The following is a 24849-nucleotide window of genomic DNA, read 5'->3' as shown; positions in this document are numbered from 1 at the left end:
TTATTATTATTATTATTATTATTATTATTATTATTATTATTATCATCATCATCATCATCATCAAGTCTGAGGCCTCATGAGACCTCTTGTGCAACTTCCTTTTTCTACCGGAAATCACGTTTGGAGGCCTGGCAGGACCTCTGACATCATCTGGGAGGTCAGAGCCGTGACCTAACTTCCAGTAGAAATTCGGAAGTTGCATCGGGACTCCGCATTGTGGGTGCTAAGCCGGTTCTTGTTTTGCCACCTCAGTGCCGTTGGGTAGGAATCCTGGTCTGGATTCCTGAAGATGTCCTGGCCTCCGTTAACTCGCAGGCGTGACTTCCACCATATGTGTGCCTGCTGAGTCACGGCACTGCTTGGCAGGTTGGCACGCTCCTTCCCAGGGCTTGGCAGCTTGTGAGTGGGCAGAGCTTTTTGGTACAGCTTGACTCGGTTCTCCGCTGTTCCAGGGAAAGGCGAGAGGAGTCATCTGTCAGGATGGGGGTGGAGGACAAGAGATGGAGCACGAGGCCATCCCAGATGGCTTCAACTCAGAGTGACCGGATGCAGCAAGGACCAGGCCTCTTCCTCCCCAAGGGGGTTTGGAGACATCTGGCTACTTTCGCTTCCACCTTTGAGATGTCGAGATTTTCCCTGAGGCCTGTTTTTTTATTATTATTGTTGTTGGTTTTCCTTTAATACAGTCATACCTCATGTTACGTTTGCTTCAGGTTGCACGTTTTCAGGTTGCGTCCCGCTGTGACCCGGAAATGCCGGAAGGGGTTACTTCCGGGTTTTGCCGCATGCGCAGATGAGCAAACTGACGTAACGTGCATGCGCAGAAGCAGCAAATTGCGACCCGCGCATGCGCAGACGCAGGTTGCATTCTTTTCAGGTTGCGAACGGGCCTCCGGAACAGATCCCGTTTGCAACCAGAGGTACCACTGTACTCACAAGTATATCTTTACATCATAACTTTACATCTTGCAATTATACATATTCTTATTTTCAAAGTAGGTTCATGATTATTATTATCATAGATCGGCAAACATTGCTGTACACAAAGAAGAAGAAGAAAGGGGAAAAAGGACAAAAAAGAAAAAAAGATGGCTTTTGAGTAGTTTCTGTGGATAAAAATTCCAAAAGGAAAATTGATATATAAGAAAACATTATAAATAAAAAGGCGGTGAATATAGGCAGTAAGTTTATTGGTACAAAATGGAAGAGATGGGAAGTCACTTATTTATGAACAATATTAGCAGTTTAAAATTACATCTCCCCCCCTCCTTTCCCTGGCCACCACTTCAGATGGTTTTAAAAGAGGATCAGACAAATTCACAGAGAATTAGGCAGCAACAACAACAACAACAACAACAATAACAACAACAATAATTTTATTATTTATATCCCACCCATCTAGCTGGGTTTCCCCAGCCACTAAGGCTACTAAGGATCTCAAAGGATCTACGTTGGGTCTCAGTACGTTTCCAAGCACAATTCAAAGTGTTGGTGCTGACCTAATTTGAAGCCCTAAACAGCTTTGACCCTGCATACCTGAAGGAGCATCTCTACCCCCATCATTCAGCCTGGACACTTCTGGTGGTTCTTTCATTTGCAAGAAGCAAAGTTACAGGGAACCAGGCAGAGGGCCTTCTCGGCAGTGGCGCCCACCCAGATGTCAAGGAAATAAACAACTATCTTACTTTCAGAAGACATCTGAAGGCAGCCCTGTATAGGGAAGTTTTTAATGTTTGACGTTTTATTGTGTTTTAATTTGTTGGGAGCTGTCCAGAGTGGGTAGGGTAATCCAGTTAGATGAATGGCATATAAATTATTATTTTTGCCACAGTGGCTATATTCTGCCTCCACAGTTTGAGGCAGTACGCCTCTGAATGACAGTTGCTGGGAATCCCCCCGCAGGGAGTGTGGCAGGCTCCCCATAGGCCACCATGAGAACAGATTGTTGGACTAGAAGAAGAAGAAGAGTTTGGATTTGATATCCCGCCTTTCACTCCCCTTCAGGAGTCTCAAAGCGGCTAACATTCTCCTTTCCCTTCCTTCCCCACAACAAACACTCTGTGAGGTGAGTGGGGCTGAGAGACTTCAAAGAAGTGTGACTGGCCCAAGGTCACCCAGCAGCTGCATGTGGAGGAGCGGAGACGCAAACCCGGTTCCCCAGATTACGAGTCCACCGCTCTTAACCACTACACCACACTGGCTCTCAATATGGGCTTTGGCCTGATCCATCACTCTCTTCTTATGATCATGTGTTTAGATAGCCAGAGCTGAACTGTCAGCCCATCTGTTTTTATATTTTTTGCCATTGGCTCTGCAAGCTCCTTGCCCAATTCTCTCTGTTCATAGTACAGTCGTACCTCGGAAGTCGAACGGAATCTGTTCCGGAAGTCCATTCGACTTCCAAAACGTTCGGAAACCAAGATGCAGCTTGCGATTGGCTGCAGGAAGCTCCTGCAGACAACCGGAAGCCACGACGGACGTTTGGGTTCCAAAGAACGTTCGCAAAGCAGAACAGTCACTTCCAGGTTTGCGGCGTCCGGGAACCAAAATGTTAATCTCACTAGGCGTTTGACTTCCGAGGTATGACTGTACACCATCATGGGGAATTTTGAAGGATAAAATGCAGAAGGGAGGGGCTGGTCTGTGACGGGTAAGATTTTTTCTTTCATTTAGTTTTAGTTAACAAGATTTGTATCCAAAACCTCTTAAGCAGGGCACGTGACATTTTAAACATCCATTAAAACGTATTTTAAACATCCATTAAAAGGTACCGATAAAATCGAAAGTTGCGCAAGATTTGAAATGTGAAACCAGGAGTTTTAAATAAAATAGACACAATAAAACGACGTGTTAACATTATACAGTGGTACCTCAGGTTACAGACACTTCAGGTTACAGACACTTCAGGTTACAGACTCTGCTAACCCAGAAATAGTATCTCGGGTTAAGAACTTTGCTTCAGGATGAGAACAGAAATCGTGCACTGGGAGTGGGAGGCCCATTAGCTAAAGTGGTACCTCGTGTTAAGAACCATTTCAGGTTAAGAACGGACCTCCAGAACGAATTAAGTTCTTAACCCGAGGTACCACTGTATTTCTGGGTAGCCTTGCCTAAACAAAGAAGTTTTTTTAGCAGGTTCTGAAAACAACACAACAAAGGAAGCTGCCTAGTGTTAATTTGCAGGGAGTGTGCCAGAGAGGGAATGGGTGGGCGCAGCTTCTGAACCTTTGAGTCTATAATCCTAACCAGTCTGTTTCTGCAAGATTCTAGGGCTTTGGGGTACCTCCTTGGCAAGGGAATGTCTGTCATTATGGAGCAAGCTGCCTTCTCACAGCGAGTGTGAAAATCCACCCATATCATGACTACGCAGAGCACATAAAAGCCGCAAGTAGTGATGTCCAATTGCTTGGTCTGGTCTGGGTTCCTGCTTTGCCAGACACTTACTTCCCCGCTATGTCTAGGGGGCTGAGCTATGCAATAAATGTTAAGAACTATGTAATTGCCTTTCTGGATTACCACCAGATCCATCTCGCTCAGCTTTCCGTTTCCAATAGCAACCAGCCTCTGGGAAGCTTCCAAGCAAGGCGCAAAGGAGGTCGCCACCTTCGAGTTGCTAGTTCTGCCCGGCGCCTGGTCCCCGGAGGTAGATTACCTCTGAATACAGAGGCTCCATTTGTCCATCGGGGGCAATAGCCATTAGTGTACCTGTGCTCCGTGAATTGAACTGGTGTTATGTGCGTTTAAGAGCTGCTTGTGTGAGCAGTCGAATCCCCGCGACAGGGTGAGCTCCCGTTGCTCTGTCCCAGCTCCTGCCAACCCACCAGTTTGAAAGCACACCAGTGCAAGTAGATACAGTGGTACCTCGGGTTACAAACACCTTGGGTTACAAACACTTTGGGTTACAGACTCCGCTAACCCGGAAGTAGTACCTCGGGTTAAGAACTTTACCTCAGGATGAGAACAGAAATTGTGCGGCAGCAGAAGGCCCCATTAGCTAAAGTGTTACCTCAGGTTAAGAATGGTTTCAGGTTAAGAACAGGTTAAGTTTGTAACCAGATGTACCACTGTAAATAGGTACCACAGCGGTGGGAAGGTAAACGGCGTTCCCATGCGCTCTGGTTTCCATCACAGTGTTGCGTTGCGCCAGAAGCACTTTAGTCCTGCTGGCCTCATGACCCGGAAAGCTGTCTGTGGACAAACGCCAGCTCCCTTGGCCTGAAAGTGAGATGAGGGCCGCAACCCCATAGTCGCCTTGACTGGACTTAACCACCCAGGGGTCCTTGACCTTTTTACCTTTACAGTGGTACCTCGGGTTACATACGCTTCAGGTTATATACGCTTCAGGTTACAGACTCCACTAACCCTGAAATAGTGCCTCGGGTTAAGAACTTTGTTTCAGGATGAGAACAGAAATCGTGCTCCGGTGGCGCGGTGGCAGCAGGAAGCCCCATTAGCTAAAGTGGTGCTTCAGGTTAAGAATAGTTTCAGGTTAAGAACAGACCTCCGGAATGAATTAAATACTTATCCCGAGGTACCACTGTACAAGGAAGGAAGGACTCAGGAAAGCAGATCACATTATGCGGCAACAGAGCAGGGGTGAGTGTTTTAGCCAGGCTGGAATGTGTCCCTGAACTCTGAGAATGCTTCTTTCTCTCCTGGATGAAGGATTGTGTGTTTGTGTGTGTGTGTGTGAAAAAATCAGCCTAGGATACAAAAGCAAAATTCACATGGCATACCGGCTCCTGGGAGGCTGCCCAGAGGGGAATATGGCCCTCGGGCTCCTCCCACCTTGACACAGAACAAGGAAACACGACACAGACATGCCCCGTTCACGGAAGTGTTGGTACTGCATCCTTTCTCTTTTCATCTATTGCACATCTTCATACGAGCAGGCTGTGTATATATGAGCTGACAAAGGTGAACTTCAAGTGAGAGTGGAGAATGCGCAGGTCAGCCCTAAACATAGCCATGAGCCATGGTGATTTCCCACGATGCCCTGCACAATGCACGAGGGCATTGTGGGAAATATATATATATATATATATACCAATTCCTTTTTATTGGTTTTACAAATGCAAAGTACAAATAAACACAAACTAGTAAAAACATATCTGTATAAAGAGATTCTCTGAATCTCAAGCCTTCCCCCCATCCCTTCCTTGGAGTCTTATTTTAAGCACCTGCAACTACATATTCATCCATACTCCAATTCTTACATCAAACCATATTATCCATAGTATTTTTTCCACTACAAGTGAGTCAAAATCCTGCTCTTGTTTCCATCTGCTTACAGTGGTCTCCTAGGTAACTTGTAATTTCCCCCCATTCTTTTATAAAGTTTTTCTCCTCTTGGTTTCTGAGTTTTCCAGTCAGCTTTGCTATCTCAACGTAGTCCATCAGCTTGGTTTGCCATTCCTCTCTGGTAGGTACCTTGCCTTCTTTCCAACTCGCGCTAGTAGCATCCGGACGGCTGTTGTTCCACACATAAAAAGTCTTTTCTGATCCTTTGGGATGTTGGTTCCTAATAGAAAAGCTTCTGGTTTCTTCACAAAAGTTGGCATAACAGAAAATGGCTGCCATGAGGGCATGGAATAACACAATATGCCACCTCTGAAAGAACAAAAAAGAGACCTGCATGCACACAGGGCCAGATTTAGGTTTGATGAGGCCCTAAGCTACTGAAGGTAGTGGGGCCTTTATATGTCCAGCTGTCCTTTGTCAACAACAAATTGTCGCTGTTTTTTGTGTGTTGAATATATGCTTTATGGCAATGTATGGACCTAATAGGTATCTAAAGCCATTTGCACATAACAAAACATGTATTTTTTCAAAGTAATTGTTGAACTGAAATACAATTAAGAAGAAGTACAGTACAGTGGTGCCCCGCAAGACGAAATTAATTCGTTCCGCAAGTTTTGTCGTCTAGCGAAATTTTCGTCTTGCGAATCACGAAATCCCATAGGAATGCATTGAAAATCAATTAATGCATTCCTATGGTCAAAAAAAGTCCAAACAAAGCCAAATTTGGTACAACAACAGTTTATTAACTGCTCTTTAAAGTCACACATACTGTAAAGAGCAGTTCAAAAATTGAAGGGAAAATAAATTAACTTTATAAACAAAACATGTGTTTGTTTTTAGACAAAGGAAACAAAGTCACGAGACGTTTTTGTCTTGCGAAACAAGCCCATAGGGAAATTCGTCTTGCGAGGCAAATCGAAAACGGAAAAACCTTTCGTCTAGCGAGTTTTTTGTCTTGTGAGGCATTCGTCTTGCAAGGTACCACTGTATATTAACAGTGAAATTGGTTTTGGAACAGACTTCTGGAATGGATTAAGTTTGAGAACCAAGGTACCACCGTGCAGTATATAGAAATGAGCAACCCAGTGATATTTTAGGGAGCAAGCTAGCAGGTGGGGCCCATCTCTTACATCATAGAAGCCAACAAAACACTGTTGCTGTATGTAGGTTTGATTTGATTTGATTTTTATCTTACATTTTGGAAATGTACATCCAGTTTTGTTTCCCTTTAATTTTGGGGGGGCTCCCAAGAGAGTGTGGCCCTAAGCTATAGCTTGTTTAGCTTATATGTAAATCTGGCACTGCATGTGCCCCTCCTCATACATTAGCCATAGATGTTGTGTTTGGAACAGATGAGAGGGTGGGCAGCAAATCCTGGCATCCGGTGAAAGGCTGGGCATGTTTAAGAGGATGTGTTGAGTGTAGGAGAGGCCAAGTCAGTGCTAACACGAACTGAACAGCAAGAGCCAACAATCTCTCATGCGTTGTGGATTTTTGAGGAGATATTTACTGAAACCTGTTGTGGGTGCAGCAGGATGTATTGGTGGGTGCCATATTTTTAATCACTTGAGCAGAGAAGGTGGTGTTGCATCAGGAATCTCCTCAGACTGTGTAAAGAAATGGCTCGCATAAGTGAGCCCAGCTATGTATTATTAGAGAATGAAATGATGAAATAAAGGTGACTATTACCCATTCTGACGAGAGAGGGATTTCCTTCCAGACCACATATGTATAGGCAAGAGTGCCCTTGACATGGGAGTGGAGAGGAGAATGACAGTCTAGAAGGATGAAAAGGGAAAATCCATAGTTTCCTAAGGAAAAATAGGATTTTTCTTCTTACTATTAATATTTCATTAGAAGAATTTCATTTATGAAAAGGTCGAGTGAGAAAAAAAGAAAGGAAAGAGTGAGGGGGGGAAGAAAAATACTGTTGTGCAAGAATATACAGATGTGCATATTCTTATTAGCCAAATACACACGTAATTGTCAATAAGCTAATATATTCTGTGTAACTTCATTCCAGATATCATTGTATTTATCCAAGCTGTCCGTTCACATGCTGCCAAAGTTGTCGTATTGTCAAACCATCGATTAAGGGGAACCGCATCTTTATTCTTCCAATTCATCAGTGTTGGTCCCTTGGCCACTATTAGGGTGTGTAGAATCCATTTTCGCTCTCCTGTTGTCAATTTCCATACAATGGGTACAGTTCAAAAACAGGAAATCTAGGGGGGGGGATTCCATGAATGCGCCTAAACCACTTGCGCTCCCTCTCCCAGGCTGCGTTTTAATCTTCTGACAGGTCTATTTTGAGTAATAATTTTCTGAGCCCAACGGATCTGCTGAGGGTTTTACTAAACCCTGAGAGGAAGAGGGGGACGGGACTAATCAGGACCCATATTTATTCCAAACTTCCATTCTCTTCCCACACATGAGCTCAGAAAGCGTGTGTTTTCCTCCTATTTTATTTTTCCTGTTTCTTTTCATCCATCGATGGGACTGAGCATGGTGGGGACCCCCCACTCCCTGTCCTTGACTAGGCATCGCAGGTGGTGGGTGCAAAGGCAAAAAGGCAGGGGCAAGCCGAACGGCTACCCTGGCAGCTTAATTGATGCCGCCGTGGGTTTGGGGAGTGGGGTGTGTTTGTGCTTTCTGTCTCTGGCTGTGACAGCCTCTGCCGCTTTGATTACAGGATAGAGCGAGCCTGAGAGGATTGGAGGCGGAAGAGGATGGAAGTTGCAGAGGGGCGGGGATGAATCTCCTAAGCGGGGAAGCGTACGTACAGGGATGGCAGCTAAATTGGGATCTGCGGAGGGCTCAAAGCGTGTGTTTGGCGGGGCGGAGACGTGAGCTTTCCGAAGTCAAGGGGAAAGAGCGAGAAAGCTAAAGGGAAAGAATTCGTCCTTTGATCTATGAAAGGGAGGCAGGAAAGGGTGAACAAATGTAGGAGAGGTTTTGGGCCGGCCCTGCCATTAGGCAGAGTGAAGCTGCTGCCTCAGGTGCTGCATTCTTGGGGGTTGGGGAGTGGCAATAAGGCGTTGGAGGAAAGAGCTATGTTGCACCAGTCAGTAGAAAAAAGACAGTCACGGAACTGAAAACTACACAAAACAAACGAAATACCGTGAAAATCCCTGAAACAAGAAGTAATCGACTAAAAATTATCTTATAGAATTAAACTAAATAACAAAAATCACAAAGTTTAAGGGAAAAATGAGAAAAACCTAGAAATGAACAAAGCCTTAACGGGATGCCGGCTACAAACCTTGTTTCACTGATTTTCACGGTATTTCATTTGCTTAGTGTATGTTGTGCCAGTCGGCTTGCCCTTCATCTCCTAAAGTAGTGGAGGGTGCTGTCTTGTCACCTGTGTCAAAGTAACGTTCAAGTCAATTAAGGTTGCCCTATGAATCAACTCAGGTTCTGTATGTGGATCAGGGAGACCTTGGTCTTTTGCTTTGCCTTAGATGACAAAATGCCTTGGAATGGCCCCAAGAGATAGCATTTAAGGAAGAAAGAGGAATGAGGACTATTCAAGTAACTGGTTCTTGGTTCCCACTCCCATCCCTCCACATGCTCATTTAACTCCTTGCAATGCCTGGAGACGTCAGAAGGTTTGCTTGTTTGTTCGGCCAGTTGGGTACAGTGGTACCTCGGGTTAAGTACTTAATTCGTTCCAGAGGTCTGTTCTTAACCTGAAACTATTCTTAACCTGAAGCACCACTTTAGCTAATGGGGCCTCCTGCTGCCACCGCACCTCCGGAGCACGATTTCTGTTCTCATCCTGAAGCAAAGTTCTTAACCCGAGGTCCTATTTCTGGGTTAGCGGAGTCTGTAACCTGAAGCGTATGTAACCCGAGGTACCACTGTACATTTGAAATTTTGAGGCAGTTCCGTGGGCACCATTCACAAAATGGCTGACGTAGGGGGTGCGGCATAACGTAAAATGGCTGCCACATTTAAAAGAGCAGAAAAAGAGACAGGAAGACAAAATGCTGTTGTTGTTATTTATTAAGTCTGTATACTGCCCTATACCCGCAGGTTTCAGGGCGGTTCACAGGATACAATTACAATCTAAAATACATAATCAAAATAGAAACAACCCAGTAACGCTCCCTCCCCCACACACACTTTAAAAGGGCATTGGACGGTACTGTTGCAGCTCTCAATAGAAAACAGGCACCCACATGCTCTTTGCGTCTCTCTGTTCAGAACAGAAGGTCAAGTGGACATGTTGAGCAAGGCGTGTTAAATATAGGAGATGCCGACCGGAAAGAGCAAGCGGTCTCATGCATGGTGGGTGAAGTGTGAAGTGTAGGTGGGTTCCCTCGAGTCAAGACACAGTGATAACATCAAGAACTTCTATTGAACTAACAGAACTGGACACCAGGGGCAAAGCAACAGCTTATATACATTTCTGGGCCACTCCCAACGTGATTGGCTGTCTAAACTTCCAAGCTGCGAATCATGACTCAGAGTTTAAGGGCCAATGGCAGAGGCCCAAATCCTGAAAGGTTCTGTGATTGGATATCATGTATCGAATCAGAACACAGGGGCTCAGAATCCTTAGTCCAGACTAAAGCTTAGGGAAGCACAGACCCCACTGAATACATAACGGGATTTCCGAGAGGATATTTTCAGAGAACTTTCATGAGCTGCAGTAGAGGTACTGAAAGGCACATTGGTGCCCGCAGGCACTGTTTGGCAACCTGTGGCTTACACAGAATGGTCTAAATGCTGTACCAGGTGGGGTAATCATTCACTCTGTGTTTCTAAATTGTGCAGTGAAACAGCAAACCTGGGCCATGGAAACCAGTCTCAGTTGTAATCATCCAGAGGGTGACCTCCCTGCATCTGTGCTCAGATGTCAACTGTTTGCAATGTTGGCAACTCACATCAAGGCGAGCTCAGAGCTGCTGGGGAAGTGATGCCATCAGTTAATTTCGTGTTGTAATTACAGATGGATGTGAGGGGGCAAAACAAGAGAAGAGATATCACTTATTCATGATTACATTGCGCTTTCTGGTAACTAAGGTTTTGCCTGTTCAGAGGGCAAAGGAGCCCTGCAACAAACAAACAAACAAACTCATGAGTGAAACCATGGGTGCCTGCGGGGGGCCTTCTACAACGAGAGAAATGAGGCAAAATTGTGTACAGTCATATCTCGAGTTAAATGCGCTTCGGGTTGAGTGCGTTCGAGTTGCGCTCCACGGCAACCCGGGAGTAACGGAGTGTGTTACTTCCAGGTTTTGCGGCTTGTGCATGCGCGGACGCTCAAAATGAAGTCGCGCGCATGCGCGGCGGTAGCGAAACGTGACCCATGCACGAGCAGACGTGCCGTCACGTCTTGCGTTCCGTTCGGGATGTGAACGGGGCTCCGGAATGGATCCTGTTTGCATCCCGAGGCACCACTGTAAATGCTAATTCTGCTCAATCATTCGGCAAGAAACTAGCCTGCCCCAGCCTTTCAATGTTTTAAACCCATGAATGAAGTAATTTAGGGAAGTGGATCTAGCCAATAAAACAAAGAGAAGGCAACTAGAATGATACGCCTGTCATCTGGAGAAGAAACTTCTTGGGTCATATTTACGCCTTTAATTTTGGTCCTTGGTTAGAGAAGCGATTGCTGCGCCATATAAAACAATTCAGATGTCCAAAGTTTTAGTAAGGTTGTGTGTCCACCTAAAAACAAATGTAGCAGCAAAGAGAGGAGTTCACCATTTGTCTACCTCAGCTCAAATTCTAACACTTTGAATTGTGCTTGGAAACATACTGGGAACCGACGTAGGTCTTTCAGGACCGGTGTTATATGGTCCCAGCGGCTGCACTCAGTCACCAGTCTGGCAGCTGCATTTTGGATTAGTTGTAGTTTCTGAGTCACCTTCAAAGGTAGCCCCACGTAGAGTGCATTGCAGCAGTCAAAGCACCGCAAATTGAATTCGCCTTTCATTCACACAACTAGTCACTTTATTGAATCAATGTACCACCTCAAACCGAATTAACACCACTTATCCTGTATTGCTCAAATCACGGACATGTTACAAATTTTATTTAAGCATATACCAGCACTTTTGGTATGGCAGACCCAGAAGTCAGCTTGCAATAAAAGCAAATATCAATTCTAGAACAATGGGAGTGGGGAGTTTGAAAGGTTAAATACTGAACAGATTCATTACAAATTCATCCCAGGGATAAGGACTGTTTCGTGTGAATATGAGAGGACATATAAATGTGGATTCTGACTTAGGAGGTAAGAAGTAAGAGCCAGTTTGGCCATATGAGATAGCAGAACAAGGAATCAAGCCCTGTTCATTTGTCAAGGGCCACTGAAAGGCCACAACAATGAGGCCTTGCTCACTGAGAATGATATCCGAGTGACCCATCTACTCTGGGAAAGACTTGGCGTAGGATTTTGAACGCTCTTTGCTTTAGCTGTCACTAAGGTCTCCCTGTAAATCCCATCCAAAGTACACCAAAACCACCTCCCTTCTCCATTGTTCAGTGTCTCGAATTTTCCTTCCTGTGATCTCTTCCTGAATTCCTAAGTTGTGTTTTCCACGCTGTACATGGAGAAAGAGACTTCCCTGTCGCAGCACAGAACTTGACAAAGGGAAGTGCTTTTCTTAACGCACAATGCATGTGTGTGTGTGTGTACATAAGAAGAGAGAATTGAATATAAGAAGAGTGTTGCTGGGTCAGGCCAGTGCCCCATCTAGTCCAGGGACATGGCTGGCGCTGTGGTCTAAACCACTGAACCTCTTGAGCTTGCTGATCGGAAGGTTGGCGGTTCAAACCCCGGTGACAGAGTGAGCTTCCGTTGCTCTGTCCAAGCTCCTGCCAACCTAGCAGTTTGAAAACACGCCAGTGCAAGTAGATAAATAGGTACCACTGCGGCGGGAAGGTAAACAGCATTTCCGTGCGCTCTGGCTTCCGTTACGGTGTTCCATTGTGCCATTGTGTTCATAGCTTTTCTCTCTCTGTCCAGGTTTTTAGCACCTATTCCAACGAGGAATATGACCGGCGGAACGAAGATGTCGATCCCATGGCTGCCTCGGCAGAGTATGAACTCGAGAAGCGGGTGGAGAGGCTAGACCTCTTTCCCGTGGAACTAGATAAAGGTAATGGAGATATATGGTACAGATGTGAGGTAAAAATGGTTTTTCTGGAGTGGAGAAGGTGGGAGCCTATTTTTTGATTCAGCCAGCTGGGGAATGTGTTGGAAAGTAAGGTGTTTCTTTACATTCACACACACATCAACGAGGAAGGTCTTTGTCAGAGCTTTTCAGCTGAGGGATGGCCTGGCCACTGAATTGCAACACATCCAATAGTTTATTTCTTTCCATTTGGGCCTGGATAGCAAGAATGGTTTCCTAGCCCCACTGCAAGTGCTAATGTTCAGATGATTTTGTTGTCACCCTCCGCTGCCACTGTGAAGTGTCACGGCCGTGTTCATTCCACATACATTTAAGCTCTGATTTACTCAGGGATGCTGAGATTACTGTGTTATCACCAGCTACCGCTGCTGAGAAGGGTAATTTTGCATACATTTACATTCTAATTAAATTGTCCCAGACGGTATTTTGCATTCCGTTGTCATTAACACCAGCCTTTACATTCCCTCCCCTTCTTTATTTATTTATTTGTCTGTTTAAGGATTTACAAACTGTCTCCCCCCAAAAAGTGATTTTGAAGCAGTGCGTGCGACGGAGATATTTAAAAAGCAACAAAATAGGTAGCAAAAATGTGCATAACCATCTGAAAAGCAGATCTTAAAAATCCAGGTGTCGTGTGGTATACAGTGTAAAATGGCTGAGTCACTCTTCAGGGAAAGCCATTGTTTAAAAAGAGAGAGAAATTCTTTGATAGCTGCCTAAGTGTAAAAAATGAAAGGAGATCAAGAGCTAATTCCATAGAGCTGGAGCCACAAAACGAAAATCCTAGTATCTACTTGATGTCAAGTATATCTAAGCGTATGGGACTCTAAACCGTGTCCCATCGGAGGAACACAATTGGCTCCAAGTTGTATAGGGCTTTGAATGCTAAAAGAAAAACCTTGAACTGAGCCTGGTGGCATAATGGACAGCCTAGTGGCAGCTTGTGGACTACAGTGGTACCTTGGTTCTCAAACTTAATCCTTTCTGGAAGTCCGTTCCAAAACCAAAGCGTTCCAAAGCCAAGGCGCGCTTTCTCATAGAAAGCAATGCAGAACGGATTAATCCGTTCCAGACTTTTAAAAACAACCCCTAGAACAGCAATATAACATGAATTTTACTATCTAACGAGACCATGGATCCATAAAATGAAAGCAATAAGCAATGTAACACAGTCAATCAATCAGTAGCTGAACTGGGTTCCACACAAAACAAAGAGAAAGAGCAACAAAAGCTCAAATAGCGAAAACGGACAGATCTCAGCATAACACTCAAAACGGAAATGTGGCACTCAAAACGGAAGCGTAAGACTCAAAACGGAGCACATTCAGCTTCCAAAAAAAGTTCACAAACCGGAACACTTACTTCCGGGTTTGCAGTGTTTGGGTTCCAAGTTGTTTGAGAACCAAGGTGTTTGAGAACCAAGGTGTTTGAGAACCAAGGTACCACTGTAATGGAGTTGTGAAATTATCCGTTCTTGAGGTAACTAACACCTTGACCATATTGGCCAAACTGTTCCTCTGCAGGAATGATCACAGCTGTGTTAGCAGCAAAGCTTTACCACTTGTATGGGTGGGTGGGTGCATGTATGTATGTGCTTGTGTTTGTACATAAAACCTGACAAATGAGGATCACATTCCATGCATCTGACAAAGTGAGCTGAAGTCTAGGGCTGGGCGAGATCTGGTTTTCAACTTTGTGGCATATCACCAGCTAAACATCGCAACATACCTGTATATCACAATGCCTGAGAGAAGGATGGAGCTGTGTAGAGACATCCGCTGGCTTCACGGTTTTTTCTGCATCATGATGTTAGCATGGCACACACACATATCATGACTCACAATATATTACCAGGTCTAAAATTATGAAACTGATATCACGAGACAGACTTCAAACCGGTTCCAAGTGATATATCGATATATCACCCAGCCCTACGAAACCTTACGCCAGGGTTCGTTTTTTGAGGCCAGTCCGGTCCACTCCCCGGCAGACCTCTCAGTGGGCCGGAACATGCGCTCAAGCTATTTCTGGCGCTCTTCCAGGTCGGAAGTGCACCAGAAATAGCATACACGCATGTGTACGGGCGCTCCTCTGGTTAAGGAGCGCCCATGCACACACAATATTTCCAGTGCTCTTCCGACCTGGAAGTCGGTCCCCGCGGCGAGAAATAAAATGGCGCCGTGGGGGGGAAAAGCATGGAATTCCCACGCCGATCCACGCAACGGCCGTGGGCCAGTTCCAGGAAGCTTATGGGCCCAAACTGGCCCATGGGCCTTAGGTTGCTAACCTCTGTGTTACACCATGATAAAATTGGTTAATCTTTGAAGTGCCTCTTTGCTGTTTTCGCTGCAGCAGGCTCACATGAGTATACTCCTCTGGAAATTGTAGGAATTGAATATCTATTAGGCCTCAAGCAAATAGCAGCTGTATCCCCATGAGTAAAGACAAACTGAATTAGTTATTTGGGTAGTTATTCAAGAAGGTGTCCTCATACCCCTGGGATGCTCCCTTAAGTCCCCCCCCCCACTCAGGAGGATCGTATTTAGAGCCTGGCTACCTGTTATACCCCCCTTGCCCTATCCTTTTGGGGGTTTTTTCTTACCTTAACAGCTAATTTTTCATAGAAACTGGGATGTGGTCGAAGCAAGGGAAGTAAGCAACTCGGGAAATCAACAACAAATAAGGAAAAGGCCTTTAATGCAATGTTTCCTCCATCCTACCACAAAGAACGTTAATCCTTAGGACCTGAAGCACTGATACATCAACCGTCCCTAACTTGCATGTCCTGGTTTTCTTGGTGTGGTGCAGTGGTTAAGAGCGGTGGACTTGTAATCTGGTGAACCGGGTTCGCTTCCCCGCTCCTCCACATGTAGCTGCTGGGTGACCTTGGGCTAGACACACTTCTCTGAAGTCTCTCAGCCCCACTTACCTCACAGAGTGTTTGTTGTGGGGGAGGAAGGGAAAGGAGAATGTTAGCCACTTTGAGACTCCTTCAGGTAGTGATAAAGCAGGATATCAAATCCAACTCCTCCTCCTCTTCTTCTTCTTCATCTTCTTCTAATTTCATGGGCGATGCTTGGATCTTCTTGCCTGTGGTCTGGTCCATGTTCAGGGTGCACCGCAGTGTGAGCAGAGAAATTTCCACCCGTTTCCCCCGCTATTAGTTTACATCTTCAGTGTGAAAAGCACTGTGATTGTCTGACTTAGTAGTTCAAAGGAGTTTTTATTGACTTATCCTTGTGCTTATCTGTTGTATTTGTTGCAATATGCTGTCCAGGGCTGTAACTTGCCCTGTGACCTAATTCTGGTAACTCCTCTGGAACCTGGTGTTCTTAAGAAAATCACCCTTTGCTTTCCCTCGTTCAGATTCCGAGGGGCTCGGAATCAGCATCATCGGGATGGGAGCCGGTGCTGATATGGGCCTAGAAAAACTTGGTATCTTTGTCAAGACGGTGACAGAAGGAGGAGCAGCGCACCGAGATGGCAGGTCAGTCTCTGGTTGGCATTGAACCCACTGCAAACGCCCTACCTTTGACTCACAGAAGGGGGTACTGGGAGCAGGGGAAAGAAAAACCCTGCTAGCTGTGATGTGACATGTTTCTCCTGCTCTTATCAAGCATTCCATGCCTCTGAGTCAGCGCTTCCCAAACTTGGGTCTCCAGCTGTTGCTGGACTACAACTCCCATCATCCCTAGCTAGCAGGACCAGTGGGATGGGAATTGTAGTCAGGGCCGGATTTAGGTTTGATGAGGCCCTAAGCTACTGAAGGTAATGGTGCCCTTTATATGTCCAGCTGTCCCTTGTCAACAACAGATTGTCACTGGTTTTTTGTGTTGAATACACCGTATTTTTCACTCCATAAGACGCACTCAACCATAAGACGCACCTAGTTTTTAGAGGAGGAAAACAAGAAAAATAATATTCTGAACGAAACAGTGGATGTATGATTTTTGTGGGTCATGCTGTGGCCACAGACATGATATGTGATTTGACAGTGAGTTTGGGGTAGCCCAATGCAAAAATCCCGAGGATCCATGTGGATCCATGCTTTGTAACCACGTTTTTGTGCCATTGCGGCCCCACAAAACAGTGGATGGGTGCAGGCTGTAGTGTAGCCATGGACATGCTATGTGATCTGATGGTGAATTTGGGGTGACCCAATGCAAAAATCCTGAGGATCCATGGGCTTTTAGCTCCCCACTCACTCCCAGGCAGCCTCCTTTATCGCTAGCATCTCTTATCTCCCTCCCAATCGCTTGCCAATCAGCTGCTCAGTGGCTTTGTTTCAACACCCCCATCCCTCTTTCAAAAATAAAAGGAAAATCTGCTTTTAGCCCCTGGGCAATTTAGCTCCAGGGACCACGCATTCGCTCCATAAGACGCACAGACATTTCCCCTTACTTTTTAGGAGGAAAAAAGTGTGTCTTATGGAGCGAAAAATACGGTATGCTATATGGTAATTTATGGACCTAATAGGTATCTAAAGCCATTTGCACATAACAGAATATGTATTTTATCAAAGTAATTGTTGAACTGAAATACAATTAAGAAGTATATTAATAGTGAAATACATTTTATTCTTCCTTTCGATTTTTTGGGGGCACCCAAGAAAGTGCGGCCCTAAGCTATAGCTTGTTTCACTTATATGTAAAACCAGCACTGATTGTAGTCCCAAAACAGCTGGAGACCCAAGTTTGGGAAAACCAGCTCTGGGTGAAGGGATACTTGCAAGCAATCGTACATACCCCGCCTTTTTGGGACTCAAGGCGGCTGACAGATAAGAACAACTAAAAACAGAGAAAACAAAGACATTGGGAAAGAAATGGAGAACGCAGGTGGATGATGAGTGCTTATCTGTTTTTAGAAGTGAAACATGGGAGAAAAGGGAACATTCAGATTACACTCGATGTTCAAACATGTTACGCTCACCGTACGAGAGCGGACAATTCTGCTGAAAATTATGAAGTACTTTTCCCCTTCCTCTTCATCAGGCAGAGAAAGCTGGAGGGGATAAACGTCATACATACACAGAGTGAAGAAGGAGCTTCTTTCTGTCTTTCTGCATCTGTTCTTTATCCCTCTGCTCAGAAAATTCCTAACTTTCCTTAGGAACTGGGAACGGACGCAGCAGGGACAACAATCTGCAAAGGAGAGATAAAGAACGGAGAGGAAAGGCCTCCAGAGGCCACACACACATTGTACATATGAAACACCTTTAAAGCACATTGTCGCCGTCCCCCAAGAATCCTGGGAACTGTAGTTTGGCCCTTCGCCGAGCTACAATTCCCAGCCCTCCCATTCCTAGGATTCTTTGGGGAAAGCAACATGCTTTAAATGTACAGTGGTACCTTGGGTTACAGACGCTTCAGGTTACATACGCTTCAGGTTACAAACTCCGCCAACCCAGAAATAGTACCTCTGGTTAAGAACTTTGCTTCAGGATGAGAGCAGAAATTGTGTGGCGGCAGCGGGAGGCCCCATTAGTTAAAGTGGTGCTTCAGGTTAAGAACAGTTTCAGGTTAAGAATGGACCTCTGGAACAAATTAAGTTCTTAACCTAAGGTACCACTGTATGGTGTTTTGATGGGACATGAGTCTCTTCCTTCACCATCTTGTGTGCATGTGTATATATATGTCTGTGGTTTTTCTGTTCCCTCCAACTTTCTTGGCTTGTTCATGGGAGAGAAAACAGAATTCTCAGCAGGCAAAAAACTTTCGCATAGCGGGGATGCTCTCATGCAGGGAGTGTTAGTTTGTGGCCAGGCTCTCAGAGTCTTTCAGCATGATCCTAAGCACCGAGTTGAAGGGCAGTTTACTGAGTTACTGACTTGACTCCCTTATGAATGTGTTGAGGGCTTCATGTTTGTTTCCATAAGAAATAAATAAAGAGATGGAATGTTTTTGTGGACGGCAGGATTATTTAACCAACTGCTTTCCCGGTTTCATAACAGACCCGAACATATCATAAAACAACGATATGGCGAAGCAACAATTCTCGTACTCTTCTGCAATGAAGAGCCAACCTTTTCCCCCTGAGCAAATTTTTAAGATGGCAGAAAGCATGCTCTGTTGCAGCAGCACCTTATCCATTGTTGACAGTTTTCTGGAAGGTGTGATGTGCATCAGAGCTGAGGAAGGAGGGTGCGAGGAATGGGCAATCATCCATAACCCTTCACCTGCCGATTGCTTTTCTCTTAAACTGCACCCCCTGCCTCTATTTTTAATTTCCCCCTTCCAAAAGTGCTTTGGAAAGAAGAATGGATTTGGGTGGCTTTGCTATACGTGATCACAATGTAGCAGAGATTCTTGATCTCAATACGGTATGTCACAACTAGGGGAACACTTAGTGAAATAACAGTTGGATCATGTCCTGTGATTTATAATTTTTTTTACCCAGTGAAAATTAAAAAGGCATGTTTCTGATTAATCGGTAGCATCTCCTGAGCAGTGTAACCTGCTTCGGTTTAGCTTTGAACCCTGAAAACATTTTCGTATTAGAGGAAGTCAAACTGTACACACCTTAACTGTGCTATTTTTAATTGCTGGGATTACACCTGCCATTGCAGGATTCACTCTCTGCCCAAAATAGTTTGAGGTGAAATCACCGCTGGAAGATCTGTAGTATGAAGAGAGCAATTAAAACCTTGAAGACTGTGGCCTTGCACAAGGAATAAAGAACCCCACAGGTTGACAGCAATGAGACAATGAGTTATGGCCTTTGTGATGTGTTTTGTGTTTGAGTAATCACAAAGTGTGGGATTTGATATTATAGAAAGGTAGTTACATGGATATTTATTTATTTTCATTTTATTCATTCATTTCATAAAGTTTATGTACTGCTTGATTGTAAAGAAGCTCAAAGGGGTTAACAATAAAATCAAGAAAAAAATCACGGCCGTACTTTTAAAAAATACAAAAGTTAAAATATTAAAACAGATTAAAATCACCTCAGCGGTGAAATAAACAAGGAGCATTGTAAATTATTGCTGCCTTTCTGGATCAGCCCAGAACTTCCAAAGGGAGCGTGTGAGATGCTCCAAGTCTCCGTCAAGCAATGTCATCCAATTTCCACTGTTTATACCCATCAGCTTTTAATCAGAGGCATAATACCATTACTGAATGCAAGGGGTCTGTTTTACTGTCATATCTGTTGATTCCGCCATTGGAATGTGTCTAGTCATTAGTCATTGCGCACCTTGTAGCAGAGAGGTCCGCAGGCTTAGCTGTGTGAAGAACTTCTTCCTGTTCTGAACTCGGGACCCGCTGCCAAGGGATGGGATTGGGTGACCCTGGTTTTAGAACTGTGCAAGAATCATTTTGGAAACTTCCTTCATGCCTTTCCCCCTCCCCTCCCCTCCCTCAACTTGGCTTGTTTTCATAGATAAGCTAAAAATAAAAATACCCTGAGGGATCACGAGAAGGAGGAATTGTGATGAAGGGGCAAAGGGCAATCAGAGGTACAAAAGAGGCAGAGATGAGGAGGGCCTTCCATCAGTGGCACACTGCATTTCTGTGCAAGGCCCAGAGGAAGGACTTCTCTCCTCTGACAGCCTGAAAGGGACAGGGCCATAGCTGTCAACTGTCCCTTATTTGGTGGGAAACTCCCTTATCCCAGCCCCGTGTCCCGCTGCTGTCCCGGATTGATGATGTCCCTTAAATTTCCTGGGTTTCATGCTCACCCGGCTCGGGAGGGAAGCAGCGGCTTGGGGTCCTCCGCTGCGCGAGAGAGAACGCGCACAAGTTGCCGCGTCTCCATCTCTCCCTTTCCCCCCTCAGGGCCGCATCGTGAGGAGACGGGTAGCGGCGGGTGGGCGGGCAGCCCCTCTCTTACAAGACTTTCACCGCGCTGCCAGGGGAAGCTGGAAGCGGCTGAGGGAGGAAGAAGAGGAGGGGATGGGGAGGGACGCAGAAGGGCGGCGCTTCAGCAGCCACCGTGGCGCCACAACCGCCTCATACCGGGCTCATGGGTGAGAGTCTCTCTTCCTCCCTCCCTCTCTCTCGGGCGGGGAAGGGCCAATGGAACTCCTCGTGCCAGGGTGACGGCAGCCCTGACATGCATAAGCTAAGCAAAATCCCTTATTTTGGCTGCCGATCCCTTATTTTCAAGGCTGCTGGTCCCTTATTTTCAAATCTGTAAGTTGACAGCTATGGACAGGGCACTTCATCTATTTTCCACCAGCCTCCTCACTTGCCTGCATGTGATTTCTTGTCACCTGCGGCTATTGGCTTAAACGCAAGGCTGAATAAGCAGAATTCAAAACAAAGCAGACCCTGTCAGGTCCCAGTACAATACGAAAGCAGATGGAGCACTCTGGCATGTCTTTCTGCGGTGCTCCAGTATATGATAAATAAATGATTCCCTCCTCCTGCAAAACGTTTCAATCGTTTGCTCTCAGATTCTTTTAAGCAGTGGGCAGGCCTTTCCATTGGCGAATCAATCCTCCTGCTCTCTCTCAATTCTGTCCTGCAGAGAGAGCGCTGTTGCACCCGTGGCCTGGCTTGCAGGCATCCCCACAAACATCTGGTTGGCCACTCTGAGAACAGGATACTGGACTTTGGACTGGCCCAGCGGGGCTCTTCTTCTTGTGTCCTTGGCCCGGCAGGTGCAATTCGCGTGGGGAACTCGAACTCGCAGCCGATCCGGCAGGTTTGAAATACCATCCCCACCGGCAGCGATTTCAAACCTGCTTCCTGCAGGGATTCGCTGCACAATCAAGTTTGCAACGGAGAACTTGGTTGCACAGTCAATCCTGACATCACGTATGACACATCTAAATCTCAGGGTAATGAGTTCGAGCAAAAGATTCCCGCATTGAAAGGGGTTGGACTAGATGACCGTTGTGGTTCCAGCTCTGCAGTGCTATGTTTACAGTGGTACCTCGGGTTACAAACGCTTCAGGTTACAGACTCCGCTAACCCAGAAATAGTGCCTCGGGTTAAGAACTTTGCTTCAGGATGTGAACAGAAATCGTGCAGCAGCAGCGGGAGGCCCCATTAGCTAAAGTGGTACCTCAGGTTAAGAACGGTTTCAGGTTAAGAACGGACCTCCGGAACGAATTTAGTTCATAAGCAGCGGTACCACTGTATATGGGTCAGGCAGGCATGGTTTGGGGAAAACAGCTTTGCAGGCCAAATTTGGGCTGGACGTTCTCCAATCCTGCTATATGCTGTTAACCTAATTGGAATGGGCTTTTAGGGGCTAAGGTCAAAATGCTTCAGGGCTGGCATGCTTTTCATTGATTGCTCGCTCCCAAGTTTTTAAGGCGTATTTTAGCGTTTTTAATGTGCCGTTCCCCATCATGACGTTTTGCGAAGGGGCAGAAGCTGAAGTAAATATATACAACACAGAATGTTACAATAATAGATCCTTAACCAGCCCTTACCCATCCCAGGCCACCAATTTAAATCAAGAAGCAACCACTGTCTCTTTGCTGGAACTGAACGCCTTCATGCTCCCTGTGTGTTTTCTCACAGAATTGAAATGGGGGAGAGAGAAATGAAGGGGTGGCGGTGGGGGAGAGGAGAAGCAACTCTGGTGCGAAATGCCAGCAGGGCTACTGCTCGCTGTCATAGCAACAAACATGGCTGCCTGCCCAGTTCCAGGGGCACCAGCGAAATATAAACAGGGGGTATTCATGGGTGAACGCTTGGTAAGATTACAGAAACCGCTCACCAAGTTGCATCTGGCAAAGGATCTTTCGCATGCTCAAGATGTTGTTGTTTTTGCTTTTTTTACCTCTGGTCAAACAATGTGTGGACACCACCTGCTCTCTTTTAAAACTGACCTGCCTGGCTTTTCTTTTCTACCTGCTCATCTGCTTTTCCCCCCTTCTTCTTCTCTGTTTAATCTTGGAAGAGTAGTGTTTCTCTTTTCCCGTGGAAACTACTTGTTGAGGCCTATGCAGGCTCATCCAGACGGCCCCCTCTAACATGAGTGGCCCGGTGGTGGCAATTCTGCCTTCGCATTGTGAACTGTAGTGGCATGAATGCAAAGAGCGATAGAAATGTCCTTCTCAGTGCCTTAAAGTCACATAGAGAGAGAGCTGTGTATGGGGTTTGGGGGTAAGTGTGTGTTATAGTGAAAAAAAGTGTTGGTTTTGAACAGAGGAGAGCAAATATTACCTTGGGCAAGTCATGTCGCTATGTTGCATTCTAACTTACTGGCAACAAAGTAAGAGAGCATGGATGAAGCCCTTCATATGCGGGAAAGTGTTAAAGAACTGATTGATAAAAAATAACCACAGTATTGCAGATTGATTTTTTTAAAAATTCTCCACAAATTTTCTCCACATTTTCTCCACAAATGAGAACGTGGCCAACTTCCATAATGCTCGCTGGGTTTTTAAAATACAGTGGTACCTCAGTTTTTGAACGACTCCGTTGATGAACGTTTTGCCGAAAACCTGGAAGTAAATGCTTCTGTTTTCGAATGCGCCTCAGGAGTCGAATGGCTTCCTCTGCATGTTTTTCAATTTTCTCAATGGAATTTGCAGACAGCCAACTATGAGCCTCAGTTTTCGAATGTTTCGGAACTCAGAACGGTCTTCCAGAACGGATTACGTTTGAGAACCGAGGTTCCGCTATATATGCAAGTTTGGCACAGATGTGCTTTCCGATAGCTAAAGAATGCAGGCGGCCTTTCCTTTGGCTTTGTGCACATATATATTACAACTGAATGGTCAGTCCCCTTCTAACTTTCTCCATCCTTTTTCTCCCTCAGGATCCAGGTAAACGACCTTATCGTCGAGGTGGATGGCACCAGTCTGGTGGGTGTGACCCAAAGCTTTGCTGCCTCCGTGCTGAGGAATACCAAGGGTAGAGTCCGGTAGGGGAACGGTGTGCACCCCAGTTTTGTGATGGGACCAGAATTTGTTTTGCTCGTCTGTCTGGGGAGGGGGAAAAAACAGATATAGAGAAGAACGGAAGTATTGCCTCAGAGAGAGCTCTCTGATGCATCGTGGGAAAATGTTCTCAGAGCAGTCATTTTGTTTGCCGTGAAATGGTTGTGGGCGTAAGATGGCAGCTGAAAGGTTTTCCTAGCAGCCCTGGTACTGCTTCTTCTGCTTATTTATGTAGAGTTGGGCAGATATAGAACTGTATTGCCTTGGTGAGTTCATTATATCAAGGGGCTACCTTCTTAATGGTCCTCTGAAGATATTTCTTGCTCCCAATTGAAGTTGATAGAATGCTCTGTGTGTGAAGCAACACCAACAGAAATGCATAGGAATGGATTTAAAGAACCAAATAAAGCAGTCAGGGTTAGAAGCTCCCTTTCATTGCAGCGCTTTCAGCTAATCATGCCAAAGAGTATAAAAGAACCTAGACGATGATGACATTGTTTTTTTCCTGGCAGAGTTCACATCTTTTCTTTTTCTTCTTTCCTCTGGAGGGGCTACCGAGTTTCTAAACGCCTTCTGCCAGACGCAAGTCCAACAGACGGAGGCCTTTCCTGTTAAATTGCTACCTGTCACTTAGCTGCTGTTGTTCTTGTTGTTGTTTTCAAGGCGCTAAAATGTAGCTTGAAGGCTCCCTTTTTGTTGTGGCGTTTTGAAAGCAGAGAACAAGCTGCCCAGGGTTAAAAACAGAGGAAGAGGCAGGGGCAGCTGTGTCTGTTAAGTTTGTGATACACAGAAGTTCAACTGGTTTGGCTTTTCCCCATCGTGGCTATATGGTGGGAGACAGCCAGCACCTTTGGAATTTCTGCTTATTATGCTGTCTTTTAAAGGTATATTTCTTTTAAATGAATATTTCAAAGCATATTCTCAGTGGGTACTTGTACCTGCATGCAAAAGCCTACTTCAGTTTCGACAGGCGGCAGGTTTCAGATCTGCATCTCAGCCTCTTAAAGTTCTGGTTCAACACTCCTCATTTCATTTCCTGGTCAAGTGGACTCTCCTCACTTTTGCTGTTCTTTCCAGGTCTGAGAGCCCAATTCGTATCTCCTTTTTCCTGCCTCTCTGGCAAATCTCCCTCAACCTCAACAGAACGTTAAATGTTGCCTGACATTCTGCCAATTTGATAGCATTACTTGAAGAGCCAGAGGGGAACCGAGACTCTGAAACACTTATTCTTTATAAACTCTTGTATGTTAAGAGGACGCGTACTGGCTAGATTCGCACACCACAGTGAGTGAGGATTTCGTACCTGCCATGTGTCCCTATTTTCCAGGGACGGTCTCAGATTTACAGAAGCCACCGCAATTTCTGATCTGATCCCAGAATGTCCCGCTTTTCCTTAGGACGTCCCTATTTTCATCAGAGAAATGTTGAAGGGGACATCTCTGTTTTCATCAGAGAAATGTTGGAGGGTACGGAATAGGAAGTCCCTATTTTCACCGGGAAAATGTTGGAGGGTATGGGATTTCTGACTTCACTGAAAAAGCATGCAGGCCATTGGCT

General features: G+C 45.5%; 1 protein-coding gene across 3 annotated transcripts in view; it reads left to right on the top strand.

The window, feature by feature from the left end:
* The window catches only part of PPP1R9B (protein phosphatase 1 regulatory subunit 9B), a 78990-nt gene that overhangs the window by 26628 nt on the left and 27513 nt on the right, over window positions 1-24849 (top strand). For all 3 annotated transcript variants that reach the window (XM_082194352.1, XM_082194351.1, XM_082194350.1), the window contains 3 exons: window positions 12284-12416; window positions 15819-15939; window positions 23172-23276. In XM_082194352.1, coding sequence (XP_082050478.1) covers window positions 12284-12416; window positions 15819-15939; window positions 23172-23276 — 359 coding nt within the window. The remainder of the gene's footprint in view (window positions 1-12283; window positions 12417-15818; window positions 15940-23171; window positions 23277-24849) is intronic.

Source organism: Podarcis vaucheri (genome assembly GCF_965113315.1).
Source record: "Podarcis vaucheri genome assembly, chromosome: 13".
Taxonomy (NCBI): Eukaryota; Metazoa; Chordata; class Lepidosauria; order Squamata; family Lacertidae; genus Podarcis; species Podarcis vaucheri.
This window is presented reverse-complemented; position numbering and strand designations above follow the sequence as displayed.